Raw genomic sequence first — 17,757 nt, 5'->3', positions numbered from 1 at the left:
ACAAAGTAGGGGATACAATATTCACCCAAGACCTTTTATGTAGCATTTTACACCTTTTGAAATAAACCCTTCCCTCACCTTTTTTGATACTGTCTAGTTAAAACATTTGTACACTGAGAAAAGGGTGGAATAAAATTCTGGGATCAATTAAGATCTTATATTCTAACCTATAAAAATGAGGTGAAGTATCTGAGCTGGAATGCAAAATCTGGAGAAAGTAGTAAGGTAGTTTCCGGGGCTATTTTTGTATTTCCTGAGGCTTGTGTCATTATGTGCTGCCTTATTACTATTCTCTTATATAAGATATGAAAATAACAGAGGGAAATTGCTTTTCCATTCTATTTCCTGAAGTCTAAAACACACCATTATTTCATCTTGCATTCAGATATCTCTGATATTTAAGTGCTGAAGATCCATGTTAGTTGAATGCTTCATAACGTATGTCCATGTTCCTGAGACTTTATCTTTAGAGTTCCTTTGGAATATTTTTCTCCTTTTCACAGCAACTCTTAAAAATTCTTTATTGTATTGAGTGTAGTAGCATAATCCATTTGGGGGGAATTTTTGTGTCAATTTTTAAAAGAAGAAATGTCTAACTTTAGTCACAATTAGTTTCTTCTACTATTACTAGGTCTTGATATTTCTACTAATAAGCTCTGGATGTGTTCTTTGCTTTTTGACAGGTGTACAACATGTTCCAGCATCAAAGCCTGGGAATTAAAGTCAACATTCGAGTGACCAAACTAGTCCTGCTTCACAGTCGCCCTGTGAGTTCCAACCCCTTTCTCCCCTGCTCCTGGAACTGCTTTGTGGCATCCCACAGGGTGGGAGGGGGATGTGGGGCATGTCTGGTCTCAGGATCACAGACTCTGAGGAGTTGCCTGTTCCACTTCACCAGGCAGTGTTAAAGGTGGGAAGTTTCTGTGGCAGTGAAAGGAACCAGGATCCCTTTATTTATCATTCCTGGTAAAGCTGTCTGCTTGTAGCTGCAAACCAGTTTGGAATTAACTGTTACAGAGAGGTCTGATGCTTTATCTAAAGACTGGGGCTGATATTTCTCCTTTCATATATCTTTTTTTTTTTTTCCCCCAAAGGCAAAGTTGTCCATCGGGCATCATGGAGAGAGGTCTCTGGAGAGCTTCTGTCAGTGGCAAAATGAAGAATATGGTGGGGCAAAATACCTTGGTAACAACCAGGTTCCTGGTGCCAGAGATGACACCCCTCCTGTGGATGCTGCTGTTTTTGTGACCAGGTATGGGAAGATCTGGTTTATCAATTTGCTTCAACCAGTAATGCCCATGGTCAGTGACCTGGTTGAGCAGAAATCTAAGAAAAAGACGATACATTTGCTGCTCAGATGCCTCAGGTGAAAGTGCTCTGTCTTGTTTTTGTGCATTCTTAACAAGGTAGTACAAAAGCATCTCTCCCCTTGAGCCGAGGTGTCACAGTCAGGGTCAGGACGTGGCTGTAGCACAGAGGTGCTTTTTCCTCACACCAGCTGGTAGGAGTGGAAAAAACAGGGGAGGCTTTGGAGCCCTCCTTCCTAGGAGAACGAAGGTGTGGAACTGAGAACACAGCTGAGCTCAGGTGCTCTGTGTGCAGTTAGGGGTGAATCAGCTGAGCAGACAGTTTGTCAGCAGTGGGGAGGGAATTATCTCCTAAAGAAAGAGGGAGAGAAATACCATAAACTAAATTAATTTCCTCTCTCTTCGCCCAAAGAAACAACCACCTTTACAACTCTCCTCTGTCACAACTGAGATAGAGGAGGGGTATAATTCCTGGTTGGTTTGTGTATTAGAAAGCTCATGCATTTATTTCAGATGTGAAATGATCTTTACAGAAATATTTGATCAAAATTCTTTGCCCATTGTAATTCTGAACTTACTGATGTGTCAAACACATCAGATAAAGCAAGAAAAAGGGTTTTGTAGGGACAACAGTCTTTTTTCCTCTAACTATCTGAGCTCAACCTCACAATACAATGCAAGTCCCATGTTCCCCACAATTACCACAAATTCTGAATAGCACATTAATGGTGTTTTAAGTTTTTTGCATCTCTTAAAATGTAAAAGAAGTATTCATTTTTACAGAAGTGATCTCTGAATAATTAAAGTGAGCACAAAATTATGGTGTAATGTGGATGCTCATTGTGCTAGAAAAACACTACTTTCTACCCCCTTCTCCCCCATTTTGAGACAGGAAATCTCTGTATTGCAGTTCAGTATTACTCACTTCTTTCACTTATTTTCTCTGCCAACAATTTAAGTAGAAATACATGTTTTTGCCATCCTGATTGTAATAATCTCTAGTGTTAGATTTGTGTTAACAGCCCCACTGCAAACTGTCCATGGGATTCTGGTGAGTGTTCAGTGAAAGAGCTGGTGAGGAGGGCATGAGGCCAGCAAAGTTCCTGAGAAATCTCCTCCACAGACGTGTGTGCAGCTCCCCCAAACCCTGCTCCCTCCTCTGTATTCACTGCAGTCCACCAGGCACTTGTGCAGATATTTAACAGTTTAGACAGGGGGAATAGTTCCTTTGAAGTCAACGGGCTGCACATCCTGGTTGTAGTTAAGCATGTGCTCCACTGGATCAGGGCCTAAATAAATAACTAACATTTTTGTTAAACTCGTCTGGGTATCCAGTTGTCCTGCATGACAAGTGAGATGGAGAGAATCTCTTCTGATGGGCTCTGAGCACAGGGTGGGGGGAATGAGCAGAGCATTTCATCTCTGCAGCTCTCAAAACTGAATGCATAATGTCAGGCTAAATGAGCTGGACTCAGGCTTCTGAGGAAGAGCTGTAGAAGAATTTGTAGGAGGAATTGTTCAATGGATTTGCAGAGTTTTGCAGTGGAAATAGCTGGGAAAGTACAGGTTTGGTTGGGTTAGAAACCAGATTCAGCTTTGGTAAGAAGGTTCAGGCCAAGGAGCACATGGCTGTGCACAGGAGCAGCATTTTTGCTGCTGGAGAGTCCCAGTGTGCACTTGGAGTCTGTCCTTCCTTCTTGCTGTGTCCTGTCATCCTTAACCCCTCCTGCCTCTGCCGCGTGGAGGATGCTGCATTGTTTGGAAGACTTCTGGGCCAGCGGCCCCATTCTTGTGTCAGGGAAATGAATTTTTCTCCTCTTGGCTTTGGAAATGTGTGTGTGTGTGTCCCTGGACCCTCCCCAGACTGTACAGATGGACCAGTGGTAGAGGATGTGGGAGCAACAGCATGTCCAGCACAAGCAAACGCGCCAGAAAAAGCAGAAGCTGAATTTTCAGCAGCTGCAGCTGCTTTAAGGACTAGAAACGGATTCTTTGGGGTCAAGCTCTGAAGAAATCCCTCTGGTTCCAATCTGGCTGGGTTCATTTGAAACACCAAGGCACGCTTGCCTTTTGAAACTTCACCTCTAAGTAATGTTTCCCATATCCTCATTTGTATGCAAAAGTAGATTACGTAGGTGGCAAATATTCCTCTTGTGGGATTTTAATGGTATCCACCTGAGTTCCAGGTAAGGGACACACTGTGCCTGTGAAATAAGATACATTGTCCAGCTTAGTGAATAAGTGAGAATGTGGGAATAATCTGCCACAGCCCTGAAGGTCTGAATATAGTGTTGTGGTCTCTATAACCATCAGACTTTCCTCATTCAGATTCTGGTTTTGAAGTTGCAGAAATTTAAGTCTCTGCCATCTTTGGATAGTGTACTTCATATTTTAACAGGCAGCTGACAAGAATAACTTCTGCCTGCAGAATCTGTATCTTAGTGATTTTAGAAGCATATCTCATTTGAAATACATTCCCTCTCTTGATCCCTCTGTCTTATGCATTCCCTCTCTTGATCCTTCTGTATTTTGCATTCCCTGGGAAATCTTCAGGCACACTGATGTTATTCCAGCTCCTGGCTGGAGGTGTTTGGGTCACCTATTAGATGTAGGTGATTAGATGTAAGTGATAGCAGAGCAAAGAATGTCCCAACACTGACAGGAGCAGGATTCAGAGCTGTCTTTATGCAAAGACTTGTTTTTTCCTGACACAGTGGTGTAGTTGTTCCATTTGCAGCCTGATCCTCCCTTCCACACTTCTCCAGCTCTTTGCCTTCCCATTAAATGGGCAAATGGAGGAATTCACTGTGCATGGAGGAAACTGGGCACATAGTGCTGTTGAATGTACCTATGGATGTGGAAAGTTTATTTTGGCAGGTTCTGGACTGTACCAGTTTCCTGTGTCCTTTAGCTTTATGACCCTGCAGGGTTAGACTGGTCGAAAGATGTCATTTGAAGGATGCTGGGAATGGCCACTTAACAGAATGCTTCTTATTCCTGTTGCACAGTTCAACTTCTGTCCTTTCTCACAGGAAGGACTTGAATTGCAGAGTTCAGCTTAGCACAGTTAGGTATTTTTTTCCTGTTGGTGGGAGCGAGATGGAAGAGTGACTGTAGGAGGAGTTCTGAGCTCTTCTGGCTATTTTTATCGAACAAAACAACTAACTTGTCTTTTTTTTTTTTTTTTGAGAATTGTTATACTCTGCTAATGGAAACCTCTGCTGGGTACCACACATGATAATGACTGAGAATTTCACAGGTCACAGGATGAGAGCTTGTGTACTGCTTGACTCAGTCAATGGCTAAAAGTGAAGAGTAAAACTGGTTCAGAGCTAGGGCTGTGATTTCAATATATTATCCAAGACCTTGTGTGATAAGGTCAGATGTTGGACTTGAACTGCAGCTCCTGCAGTGAGAGCTTTGTTTCAACACAGCTCTATAAAAAATTCTGCTAACAGCACTATGTCTCTGTGGTAAGAGACCTTTGCACATGCCATAAATATTAAAATACCTTTCCTGCATTGTTGAGTATCATTATAATACCAGTCATGTCAAGCTCTCACTTCAAAATTACCCGTGCAGTTGAGCTCAAAAATGTGCCAGAGAGACACCTGTGATTGAAACCTTTTTAAAAGCAGATCAGTGTCAGGTGCCAGGATGGAGCCATTTAAATCACTGGTGTGACTGAGCCACAGGTGAGACAGATCATTCTTAACACCTTTCCATGCTGTGTTTTCCTCTGGCTGCCAGGGAAGGAGTGTAGGAGTTTCAGCAATGGGCTTTGTGATGAGGTGTGTCCTTGCCTTTGGAAGAAGACTGAGACCCACCAAGCTGGTTTGTGACTAAAGGTCTGGATGTGCTTTTCTGTTTGACCACAGAGTTTTGGGATGAAATATTTGCAATGGTCCAGATGGTTTAAATCCTGGCATTTTTGTACATATATTTGAACAAATGAAGATGTAGTCTCTTGGTCTTGTGTTTATGACAGTTTTAAGGATGGGCTGAGCAGGTTTTATACTTGAATTGCCAGCGACGTTCAGTTCTGCTGATGATGTGCTTTGAGCCCTTCCCTGACCAAACAGCATCACAGCACTCTCTTCACACACAAGGGTTGTTCTACCTCTGTAGGAGAGTCTGCAAGTTGTGCTGGATCATTTACTTACCCATTATTTAATAACATGGTGGTAATTCCTCTGTGGAGCTGCCAGAAAGTGCCAGACACCTTTTGGTGTGGGACAGTGCGAGGAGCAGAAATTCTGTGCATTATTTGCAGGGCTGGACAGGCTCTGGAGAGAGAGAGAGGCTTTTCTAGCTGTGGCCTCCTGCCATCCACTAATAGTTCAGCTATCTGTTGTCACAAGAAAAGCATCTGTTTGATTTAGCAGTTTATATAACATAATAAGTCCTTAAATAAACCTCTGTCAAGCTGGCTCTGGGAAGCCGAGCAGGCGCGCTGGTGCCAGCTCCGTCAGGAGACTGTCATTAGTCTTCCCTGGGAAGGCTGGAATGCCAAGGTGTTGAGACACAGGCTGCAGTGAAAAATGAAAGCTGGGCTGGTGTGTGGTCGTAGCTTCCGATTTTTGGTTGGTTCCTGTCTGATTTTTTTAACACTTTGATGGTTGTTATGGTTTTTCTGCACTGAAGCATGGTTGGTTTTCAATGTCTGCTGAACAAGAGCTGGTAATGACTGTTTGTGCTCTCCTTCCAAGCCCTTGACAGCTTGATTTGTGGCTTTCAAAGGAGTTTGGTGTGGAGGGTCTGGATTCATCAGCCACAGTCCTGGGCCTTAAATCCTTTTTCCTATAAACCCTAGTTTCATAACTTTCTTCAGGGAAAGAGCACTTTTAATATTTATCTATCTTTATATTTCTCTTAAGTATTTTTTTTTCTAAGTGTTTATCTGTCTCAAAGTATTTTTGATCTTCCTCCTGCCAAACTCTTACACTCCAAATCCCAGGGGAACTCAGGCATTTCAAATGGCACACTCCAAATGTACTAACAGGATTCTCTTGCCTCCTCCCATGGTGAGGAAAGCCAAGGTGATAGAGACTACAGTCCCTCAGCTTCCCTTGGGTTAAGGAACTTCTGAAATGTTTTAGCACTCGTGATGTTTCTCTGCAGCTCCTCTTCATTGTGAATTGCACTGCAAAGCAGCTCTGGTGAAGAGAGTTCCTAAAAGTTTAGGTCTAAGTGCTTCTTGAAATGTATTCAAGCTATTAATTTAGTTATAAAATACTTTTCCCGCACACATATTTGTTTTTCTGTCATGAGGAATCTCATGTACAAAATCTTCTCACATTAAGTGTTAGTGCTTTGATGGTGAGCTTCAAGGCTTTTATTCTGTTTTTGTTTAATACAGCTCCATGGGTCCCAGGCTGATTTGTGGGTGCCACTGGCATCTGTAGTGTCTTCTGCCTTGATGAGATGTGGGGAACCAAATGGGGTCTCTTGAAGCTCTCTGTGTTGGATTCAAACGATAACATGGCAAATCTGACTGTAATATGTTTAGCTGAAGTCAATTTTCCCATTACCAGGAAAATCCTGAAATTCTCTTCTTCTGTGTCAACATCTTTCTCTGTTTAGTCCTTTTCATGTTCTTTTCTATTCTAGTGAAGAATTGAGAATTTCTGGGTACATATTATTAGTTCTGTGCCTTTGGGCTGTGCCCCACACATCTCTTCCTCCCACTGTCTTTTAGGGTGCATCACAGGGTGTCTGCTCCTTATTGTTACAATTCTCTTGTGGAAAGAGCTTCAGTTTTAATCCAGTTGTGGAATAAGTGTGACATCACAGACTGAGGCAGGGCTCTTCTGGGTGCTGACTCTTAAATCTGTTAAATTGGACAGTGGTACATGGGGCTGATTCACATAATTGCCTGTAATCTCAGTAGCAATCAGGGCTGCTATCTGTGTTGTCATCGTGTAGTCTGCACAGCAGCCTTACAAAATCCCCAGACCTCAACACCCATGATATGTGAGTCATGCACCACTGCTTTTTCCTGGTCTGGAGGCACAGGATACATTTCACTTCTGTTCTGTTTTTCTTTCTAGGACAGATTTCTGCGTGCACAAAGACGAGCCTTGTGACACTGTGGGTAAGTGCAAGAGGCAGGGGAGGGTATTTGATAGGCACCTCTGTGCTAAGAGGGGTGTTCTGGGCAATCTTTCACTCCTTGGTTTGCTGTAATGTTGGTTTTGCTGTTCTGTGTACCTCTGTGATGCAGATATGGATTAGCTGAGCAAGGTATGAGCTATAAATAAGCCATTAAATTTTAACCCTTTCTAAGCCCTGGAGGTCCCTGGGTTCAGGAGTTATTCTTGAGTATTTCTGCTTCTTTGGATGCAGAAAAACTGCCTCTTGGTGTGTCTGTATAATGTTCCTTTCAGTTCTCTCACCTCAAACAAGAATTTGCTAACTAAGGAGTGTATTTCCCATTGTAAGAACCTGTGTGACATTCCCAGATCAAGCTGGCACTCAGTCACTGGAGAAGAATATCTCATTGTGGGAAAGCCAAGTTAAATCTTCTTTTCAGCCTCCTGCTCCTCCTACTTCCTAACTGCCTTTACTCGTATCCAAAGCCTGCATACACAGGGTCCTTACATCCCACACATTAAATACTTTATTTATTTCACTCAGGTAGCAGTAACCTTCACAGTGTTCTCCTGTTTTGTTTTTTTTTTTTAATCCCCACAGTGGCAGCAGTGTTTGGAGGCACAGCTCAGCATCCTCTCTGTGATGATGGCATGAACTTTTTTAAACTTGTCTCAAAGTCAGGTGGCCCCTCATCCTCTGTTCTGTGTAAACTTGGGATGGATCCTAATTTTCAGCTGTTCTTACACTCCAGTGTTCAGGGAGACACTTGCAGGGGTTATGGACAGTGGGTGATGCAGAGCAGGGAGGGAAGTGCCTTCAGCAGGAGCCCTGTGGAAGGCTCATCTTGGAATGCAGCTCCTTCCCTCCCAGGTGTGGGGATCAGGTGAAAGGAGGAAATACAGAGCTGGAGGATACATACCCATGGGCAAGGACTGGCCTCTGTGTCCAAGTTTTTTCCATTTGGAATCCCTCATAATGTGTTAATTCTGTGTGGAATGGAAAACACACTTCCACTGAGGAAGGTTTTTACACTGTGTGCCTTCACCTGGAGGTGGCTGTGGTAAGATACAATAAAGAAGTTTAAAAAAAAAAAGAGTAGCTGATGGAATACACATGCTGACTAAAGTCAGAGCTCTTTCCATATTTAAAGAGAGTATTGTTGAAGATCTCCATTCAGGGAATTATATTACCAGAGACAACATGACTAAGGAAATATTTTTATGACTTCTTTTCTGTTCTTACAATACTCAAGTTATTTCTTGTGCTGCAACTTGCTGCAGACTGTGGCTGCAGTGGAGAAAGTAGAAGATCACAGCAATGAAGATTAAACTCACTTGTTACTCTTTCCAGCACAGTTGTCCAAGATATTTAGAAAGTGAATATTCCTGGGACAAAACCAGTCTGGCCTCTTTGCTCTCTTCAGTCCTGCTTTTCCTGCCTTCTCCTCTGACATTTGATAATGTGGCAGCAAAGCACTTATATCTTCACTTACACATTTTCTGTGCCCCATTTGGCCTTGTTGTGCCATTTGCATTTTTTCATGTCAGAGGAAGAATAAATTAATGAATGTTCTTTTGTGACATGCAGCTGGTTTGAGGAAGTGGTTAGCGTTGGTAGTACTAAATTTTAACCATGCAAGAGATTCTCTGGTTTTCCTCCTTTGTCAGGATTGGGAAAGGCAAGTGTCAGTTGTAGATAAATAGGATTTTAATAGCCAGGCTTCCGTGCCATGTGCACACACCTGGGTGATATGAGCAGCAGTGTAGCATGGCTTTGACTTGGGCTTAATATGAATGCAACAATTGAGACAGGTGGATGCCCACTGATCCTCCATGCTGGCTTAGGAAGGTTTATCTTGGTGTTTCAACCATCTCTGCTGTTGCCAGATTCCTGTTTCTCACTCCAGCTCCCAGATACTCCTTTCCAAATCAGCAGGACTGCCTGTGGGAGGAAGAAGTGAGTCCAGCAAGTGACATCACATTTGGTCTTAATGGTTATGCTGAGGTTGTTGCACTCTCCAAAGTTCTCTACAACAGCAGCTTGCTTTCATTTCTTGTTTTACACTTGAACAGATGAAGAACATGGTCTCAGCAGGTGCATGTGTGTTTTTACTCCTGCTTATGGCTGAGGTTGGCCCTTGCAATGCCAATGCTGCCATCCTGTAAATGCAGCGAGCTCTCCTAAACCAGGAGACTGAGGCTGCTGCTCTATATAAGGCAGAGAATTTGGACTCTTAGACTCCTGATTTCTATTCCCAGCTCTGGCACTGACTCATTTTGTGACATTTGGCAAGTCACTTGCATTCTGAATGCTTCTGTCTACCTCTGAAATGAGGATTTTGAGTGCAAAGCTACAGGAGATTGCATGGCTTAAGGAGGTCTCCTGTAAAGAGTGTGGGGTTATTGGGGTGTGATGCAGTACAAGTCCAGAATCTAATGTTGCTTAGTCATGTTGAAGAGACTCTAAGACTGTTGGATTATATGTCCTGAAATAAGAGGACTCAGAGTGCTGTAGGTAATGTTATTTTCAGTGACAATGCCTTGATTTTCTTTGCATTGTGAGAAATAAGGAAGCAGAACTTAACCTGGCGGAAGCCTTGATGCCCAGCTGTTGTTGGGAAGTGGGATTATGAAGTTTAAGTGGCTCATAAGAGGTGTTCATTTGTGCTCTGAAAGATCCATATAGAAAAACTGTCTGGAATCTTTGCCTGCCATGCAGACACAGCAAGAAAACAGCAGCAGGAGGTTTGTATTTGTATTCTGGCAGGGGCCCCTCACTGAAACCAGTTGCTCTGGGGACTTGGTTCAAATTTTCTTGGCCCAGCTGCCAGGGTAGTGTGGAGGGTTACATAATGGCAGAAACAAGCTCAAAAATGGGGAAAATGTGTAGGTATGTCTTGGGGTGCAGGCCCCACTGCCTGCACCACGGGACAGAACCACGTTTGTGTAAGAAATAGTTTGTTAATGCTCTTTGCCCCACTTGGTTGGGTAAGGTAGGCCTGGGAATGGATGGATTCCAGAGGAGGTGGACAGAAGGAAAACAGTATTCCTGTGTGGAACAGTTGTGGTCCAGCAGCCTCTGCTGTGGGATCTGCTCCTCACTTTGAGCAGGAAGGTTCTCTTTGTGTGACACAGCCTCATCACACACCAGTGAAAATTCCCGAGTCTGCTTCGGGCTCATCCCTCACCCAGAGCTGCCGTTTCCTGCAGAAAAATCTGTGTTCCAGCAGAGCTGCCTCCCAGCCAGCCAAATTGCGAGTTTAATGTCTTGCTATTAATATCAGGCTGCAGCTTGGAGCCTTGCACACTGTCAGAATCCAACCTTTCTGTGACATAAGCAGATTGAGAATGCCCCTTTCGTTCAATATTTCCACTGCCAGTGCCAAATAAGCAGCTTTACGGTTAGTTAGGAATGATCCTGCATATTTCAAGGCAAAGCTTGGCCTTCATTCCTCAGTGTACATGTTACCCCAGATCCAAGCTGAAGCTTCCTTGTATTCAGCTAATAATAAAATTGGGGGCAGTGTGGAATTGGGAAATGGAAAATGAGAATGTGTCTTAAATATCCTTAAATTGCCCTGGTTAAAAATGACTTTACCTCTGCTGCAGTCACATGTGCTCCTCTGTGGCTTGATGTTGGGGAAAAGAAAGCAGAGTAAGTGTGTGTACTGCAGAGGGGCAGGCTGAGCTGAAGGAATAGCTGCCTGGAGAAAACCAAGAACAGAGTGGAGGTGACTGAGAAACATAGTTTTCCAGACTCTTTCCACAAGTGAATCAGTGTTTGGAGAAAAACATTCCCATCTCCTGGCTGTTTATCGCAGTACATTGTTTCAAAATATGCCCAGGTTTGGCAAAAGAGGATCTGTGGTCTGTGTCTCCAAGTAGGCTTTTTTATTCCATGTAAAACACCTGAATAAGGGACTGCACATTTTTACCTTTTCCTTGGCCACTTGCCCTCTCTGGCTGGCCTGTCCACAGCAGGAGACAATTCTGTGTGGACTGTCTATACTGTTAATTTAAATCTTCCTCCCTGTGTTGTATTGATTCCAGTGCCCTGCCGTGTCACAACACAGAATTCATCCCCAAGGAAAGGGAAAAGACTAGCTGGGTTACTCTGAGTGGAAAAGGAATTCTCACATTAAAAACATTTTCCATAGTGGTTCATGTTGAATGTTTCTGTATATTCCAGGGCGGGTTTTTATTTGATGCCAGAATAAATAGAAATACCTGCTGCTTAAAACAATTCATTAGAGCAGCAGTGCCTGGCTTTAGCAAAAGCCTTGCTGGGACTGTCCTTCAGACCAAACCTAAACCCAGCTTAATGCATTAAGATGAGCACACTGGAGGTTAAAATGTCTCTTAAAGAAACAGTAGAGTTGATTTGGTGTTTGGGAAAGAAAAGGACCTCACAGCACTGCAAATTTCTGTTACTTTTGGCACTAAATACTAGAGGAAAATCCTGCTTACACCAGCCTCAGAATCTTGGTGGTGGCTTCATTGGGGTCAGGATGCTGGTCCTGTTCTTAGATGTTGCCTGAGACATGCAACCCTCCTGAAACCATCTTACATGCTGGTTTTATTGTTAAGGAAAGTAGAGCATTTGAATTTTATTTGTCTTTGGGTTTGTTTTGCAGCTCAGTAGTCTTGTTTAGGTTTGTCTTTATTAATTCCATGTACTGGTGGAGGGCACTGGTGGATTTTTGATCTCCTTGGCTGAAAAAGGTACTGTCCTTAGCTGGGAGCCCATATTTTCCTGCTGCAAGGAGTTTTTGTAGAAAATAGGTGGTTGATCACTCTTCTCTTTGGGAATTTATCAATCTGTGAGTGCTATCGACTCACAGTTATCTCAATTTTTAAAATTTTCTCTCTGTTTCCTGTATTGGGTGAAGGAAATAACTTGGATAGTTAAAACAAATACAAGTGTTTAGTGGGGAGAGGATTAGCTACAGGTTTTCTGTACATTTCTCATTTTTCCCTCTTCCGTGTATTTCTAGTTCTCAGCTTGAAGGTCTCGCAGACCCTCAGTTGTTCTCGTGATTAACTCCCTTCCCTTTCCTTTTCCTCTTTTTCTCTTTGGGGTTCATTCAGAGCTCATAGGAGCTCTCAGTTTTGTTCCTTCATGTTGTCTTTGTTCTGCTGGGCCTGGACAGGCAGAGGCTGCTGTTCCCAGGGCCCCTGCAGGGTCTGGTTTCCATCACTCAGGCCTCAGGACGTGCCCACCGAGGTCACGGAATTTCCCTACGTTTACTCCACTTTAGTCTTCATAAACCTCCAGCAGTTCCTCATTAGTTCTCCTCAATACATCATTCTCCTTTTGCAGCCCCCAAAATGTGTTTCAGGCCCTTTTATTTTCCCATTATTTATCTGTCTGTCATGCTCACCCATCCCAGCAGATAAAACAGTGGCCTCGCAGTGTGGTGTGTGTTTGAAGCTTGTTCTCAGGGAGCTGGAACTAAACACTGTCAGCAGGGAGGAATAACACACTTCCTGCTCTGTACCTGGCCTTTCATGTCCTCCATCAAACTGCTATTGGTAATTAATGCTCATAGATGTTTAAGCTGAAATATGTTCATAGTTGTCAGATGTAGGGCAGCGTGTCCAAAAATCTTTCCATCAACTTCCCTCCCTGCTTTAGTTTGTTAGCTTGTCTCTGCTCATCCTAAATCTTGCATTTCTTGTTGATTGCTCCCTCCTGACCTTCAGACTTTGAGAGCTTTTGTTTTTCTTGTGCCTCACCCCAAAGCTGGCGCTGGATGTTTAAGGTGATTTTAGCTTGAATGCTTTGCCTTCTCCCATGGTTTTAGTAGTGGTTCATGGGGATGTGTTTTGATAAATGCAAGTGAGCAACTGTCTAAAATGCTGTGGAAAAGACCCATACTACCTGGGAAAGGACACAGGCAACGTATTATTGAGTAAATATTCTCCAGTCCATCACATCTCAGCATTATACAGGGTGGTGCTGATTACTGTTTGAATGAAATGCATCTTGATAGAATTATCATAGAATTCTAGAATGATCTGGGGCCATTAAAGCCCAGCTCATTCCAGCCCTCTGCCATGGGACATTTTCCAGTAGATCAGGTTGCTCCAGTCCCATCCAGCCTGGCTTTCTTAAAAAAAATCAGTGGCTACCAGAACTGTGGTCCTTCCCCCTCAGGAATCCAGGACTCTGGCCCAAATCCTAGCCTAGTGTCCAGCTGGTGGGTAACTAAGTTCTGTCTGCTGCCTTTATTGAAAGGAGTAAGTCACGAGGGAAAATATTTGCCATGACTTTGTTGATATTTTTTCTGATACTCTGGCTTTATTATTTGATTTCGATTCCATCTCATAAATCACTTTATGTGCTAAATCTTTGTGCAGCTTGACTGGTGCAGGTGCAAACACGTCCTGCATTCCACTCCAGGGCCATTTCTGTCTGTGTGAAATTATATAGACGTGTACACAAAGCACCTGGGAATTTTGGTCTCATAGCTTAAAGGGCAGATAGCTGCATAGGATGTTCCTTTCCCCTCACCCTCTTGCTATGTCTGGGGCTTTGACATGCAATCACTCTGGGGGAAAAGACTTGTTAGGACTGTTTGAGCTAACAGTTCCCAGTGAACTTACAGGATAGCATCCTTTAGAAGCAATTCAGTACATTTTCATGCTGGCATGGAGAAAAAACAATCAGAAGTATAATATTTTAATATTTTATTTTGTGTGACAGGCAGGTCTTAGGGCTTTGGCTCTCCTGAATATACTATGCTAGAACTTCTGAATTACAGTTTTATTTCCTAGACATCTTTGTGCCTCAATTGTTTTCTAAATTAGGGATGATTTGTGGGACACTGCTTGAGAACCAAAGCTTTGCTTATGGCTAAGCAGCATTTAATGATGATTTAAAGAAATCTCTGCTGTTTATCTCAGACAGGGGTCATTGTGTTTGCAAACAGAGAGGCAGGAGCCTAAATAATGTCCAGCTAAGCCCACACTGCCAAGCAACTGTCAGGAAAAGCTCTGGAACTGCTCCTGGCTACTGTGTGTGTGAGGCTGAGAAGCCTTTGAGGCAGACACGAGCAGAACAAGCTCATTATATTTGGTCTGTGGACAGACCATTCGTGTCTTTTGGGGTTTGTAGTATTTCTGCTCTTGTCTCTTGCCTCATCCATGTAAATGGAGATTTGCCATGCTTGCTGCACTGCTTCACTCTGCAGCTTCATCACTTCCCCTTGCTGAGGGTTTGTTTCTCTGGGGGATTCTCACCAGAATGATCATAAAACAAATAAAATCATCAATTCTGCTTTCATAGCTCACCATGCTTCTTACTTCCCCTTTTGTTAGAAAAGATTGTGGAAAGATAAATAGTGTTTCTTTTCCACGGTGTCAGACCTGCTGTCAGTGCTCTATAAATAACCCCTCTGGGCTGGGAATGCCAACCTCAGGCTCTCTGCAGCAGAAAGCAGAATTTTCTGCTATGACACGCTTCAGGCCAGGTGGACAGGGGAAAATGAGACTCATAAAAACCATTTCTCCCTGGTTCTCATCCAAGAACACAGAATGATTTTGCACATCCCGATTTCCAGCCCGGCGCCGTACCCGTTAATTCCTGGTGCCTCCCTGACAGACCATGAAACTACACATTGAGGGGTTCTTGCACTGTATTTTATTGGTAAAAAAAGAATGTATTGAGAGGAGAAAGGAATGAATTTGTAAACAGGGTCTTTCCTCAGTAAAATCCAAAGCTCTGTACCTAAGAGATCAGAGCTGTGATCCCCATGGTGCAAGGCTACCAGAGGCAGTTCCACTTCCTTGGGCACCAGCCAGTTCTTCAGGTCAGTAAAATAGTGGCTTAAGTCCTTTAAGAGGCCAGAGGTTTGTATTCCTTCTTTCCACTGCCTGGGTCCTTATTTTCCCCTCTGTTTACACATTCCTGGTCAGTTTGCTGCAGACTGCAGCACTTGCAGAAAGCTGACGCGTTTATAACAGAGAAACCTCGGAGGTTTTTCTTCTCCTGTCAGGCATAGATGGCTTTTATCCAGTTGACTGCTTTACAGTGCCTTTATCCTTTGCTGGCTTGAAAACATTTCAGATAGTTCCTATTGTTTTATAGACTCTGTAGCTAGAAAACCAAGCTTGTGTAAAAACATCTGTACATAGCTGTGCAATAGGCTGCAGACATGCAGGGTAATAAGGCATGATTGCATTCATTGTAGCATTTGCTCCACTGGATAATCAAATAGAAGCATTCCAGTTGCACACAGGATATGTAAGAGTAAAGGAAGGAAATGAAGGACAGTTGCTTACTGTACTTTTACATTTCTTTTGTTTTGCAGCTGCCAAGGCAAAATGCAATTTTGAGAGTGAGTTTTAAATAACGTAGAGATGAGATTTTACTGGTGATAACCAAGAAAATCACACTGAGAAGAGTGCATACAATTTTCCCTCCCCTTCCCCAAGACGGGAGTTTGATCTGTGCTGACTTTTTTTTTTTTTTTTTTTCATTAGAATTGGTTTTTTCCCAGCTTTGGTTAATCATCTGGTAACATGACCTGGTATTATACCTAACCCATTTTGCAGGGTGTCTGGTCCTGGCAGAATTTTGCTACACCAAGTGCACTGAGTAGACTGAAAGTCACTTTAAATCCTTGGAATGTTGTTGGGTTTTATTTAAGAACTCTCCCACTGCCTCAGCACAAGCTCCAAGCTTTTCAGCTGGGATTGTATTCCATATAATGCAAATAGGAATTGTGTATCTAACAGTATTTTGCAGCACTGAAAATGTTGCCTGTGTTTACCAGACTCTGAAAATGTTCCCTGTGTTTATCAGACTCTGAAAATGTTCCCTGTGTTTACCAGTGTGCTGAAAATGCAGTAGGGAGTGTGCTTCAGCCAGCTGTGATCCCACTACAAGCTCATTCCATGGCTGGAAATATTAATGGCAGGTGCTGTGGGGAAGGTGATGAAATTTTGAGCTGACCCAAGAATGCACAGACACATTCTGGAAATAAATTACTGTCTCTAAATGCATGGCAGAATACTTTGAATTTTACACATACAGATTTGATCAGCTATTCCTTGTAGAAAATACTGGGGCTTCTTTATCAAGTCCTTGCCAGTTTAGATAGGAAGGTGACTATAGATAGTGAAATTTTAGCCAAATTATCACTGACAGGTGTATATACATATATGTGTGTGTGTATTTGTGCATAAACTGTCCCTTGAACAGAAGTGGATTTCCTTGGAATTTTATTTGGATACAAGGGTTCTGCTATGTAGGTTTTTTAATTTCAGGTTCAGAATCCTATAATCTGCAAGGATTTTGCATGGATTAGTTTGACAAGTCTTTTTTGGATCAGCTGAGAGAAATACATTGAACTTATCAGAATAATAGTAAAACCCATAGACTCAACCCATCAGATGTCTTTCTCCTCCTGTACTCTTCCAGCATGATTTGTAGAATGTGAAGGATTTCTGTGTTTGCTTAGCTTGGAATTAGCCTTGTATTCCTACTTTGGTTGGTGGTGATGAGCAGTCAGCAGGTTGAAGGCATTTGTTGGTTTTGTGTGGTTGTGTCACACATTTTTGTGGGGCTGTTTGCACTAAGGCTCTGCCTGGCCATAGCTGGGCTGCTGGGTACACATGAATGTTCTGCTGAGGATCTGCTTGTTGGTTTTAGTAATATCATCCATCAAGCTCCAGCATGTGCAGCAATATTTGTGTTGTAGCAGACAAACAGTGTAAACACTGCAGTTATTTATAAGAAAACTGGCCAGTGAGTTAGGAAACTCCGTGTGGATGTTTTTATTTATTGAAAACAAGTCCATCAATCTAATCAGACTCTGTTGTTCTTGAAATGACAGGAAAATAGAAGACTGAAGTTAGATTTCTATTTAGAATGTATATTTTATATTTCTGCTTAAGAAATGTGTATGCTCATGTTTCTAATCTTGTGTGCTCCAATTTGTTTGCTTTTTTGGCTCTGTCAGTCAGAAAGCAAATGTTGTCTCCAGCTTGGTCTTATCTGGGTCCAAGAGTGGATGAAATTCCTGCTATAGCTTTCTTGACCTGTGTCCTGGCTCCTGGGGAAGTATTGGTGCTTCTTCTAGTCCCTTTGATGACTATTCCAAGTGTCTGTTCACTTCAGAGGGGCAGCATTGTTCACTGGAGCTGCTCTGCCCTGCCAGATGGTTTTCCCTGTGATTCCTGCCTGACCTGTACCACATTCAGCAGCATCTGAATAGTGATGCTTTCCTGTGGGAATCCTGGGATCCTGCAGAAGTGTTAATAAGGGCTGCTGAAGTTCTAAACTTTGTAGTTTCCTTTCAGCAATGTCTGTTACCTCACCAGAGTTCAATAATTATATTTCAGTTTCATATTCT

At 42.8% G+C, this 17,757-nt stretch overlaps 1 protein-coding gene across 1 annotated transcript in view; it reads left to right on the top strand.

Annotated features, from left to right (window-relative positions):
* ADAMTS17 (ADAM metallopeptidase with thrombospondin type 1 motif 17) overlaps nt 1-17,757 on the top strand; it is a 156,915-nt gene that overhangs the window by 29,100 nt on the left and 110,058 nt on the right. The window contains exons 5-7 of the mRNA XM_053987950.1: nt 684-767; nt 1,095-1,252; nt 7,358-7,401. Of these exons, the coding sequence (XP_053843925.1) occupies nt 684-767; nt 1,095-1,252; nt 7,358-7,401 (286 nt within the window). The remainder of the gene's footprint in view (nt 1-683; nt 768-1,094; nt 1,253-7,357; nt 7,402-17,757) is intronic.

This window comes from Vidua macroura, chromosome 12 (assembly GCF_024509145.1).
Source record: "Vidua macroura isolate BioBank_ID:100142 chromosome 12, ASM2450914v1, whole genome shotgun sequence".
Lineage (NCBI taxonomy): Eukaryota > Metazoa > Chordata > Aves > Passeriformes > Viduidae > Vidua > Vidua macroura.
The sequence above is the reverse complement of the archived record's forward strand: the minus strand, read 5'-3'. Positions and strand labels throughout refer to the sequence as shown.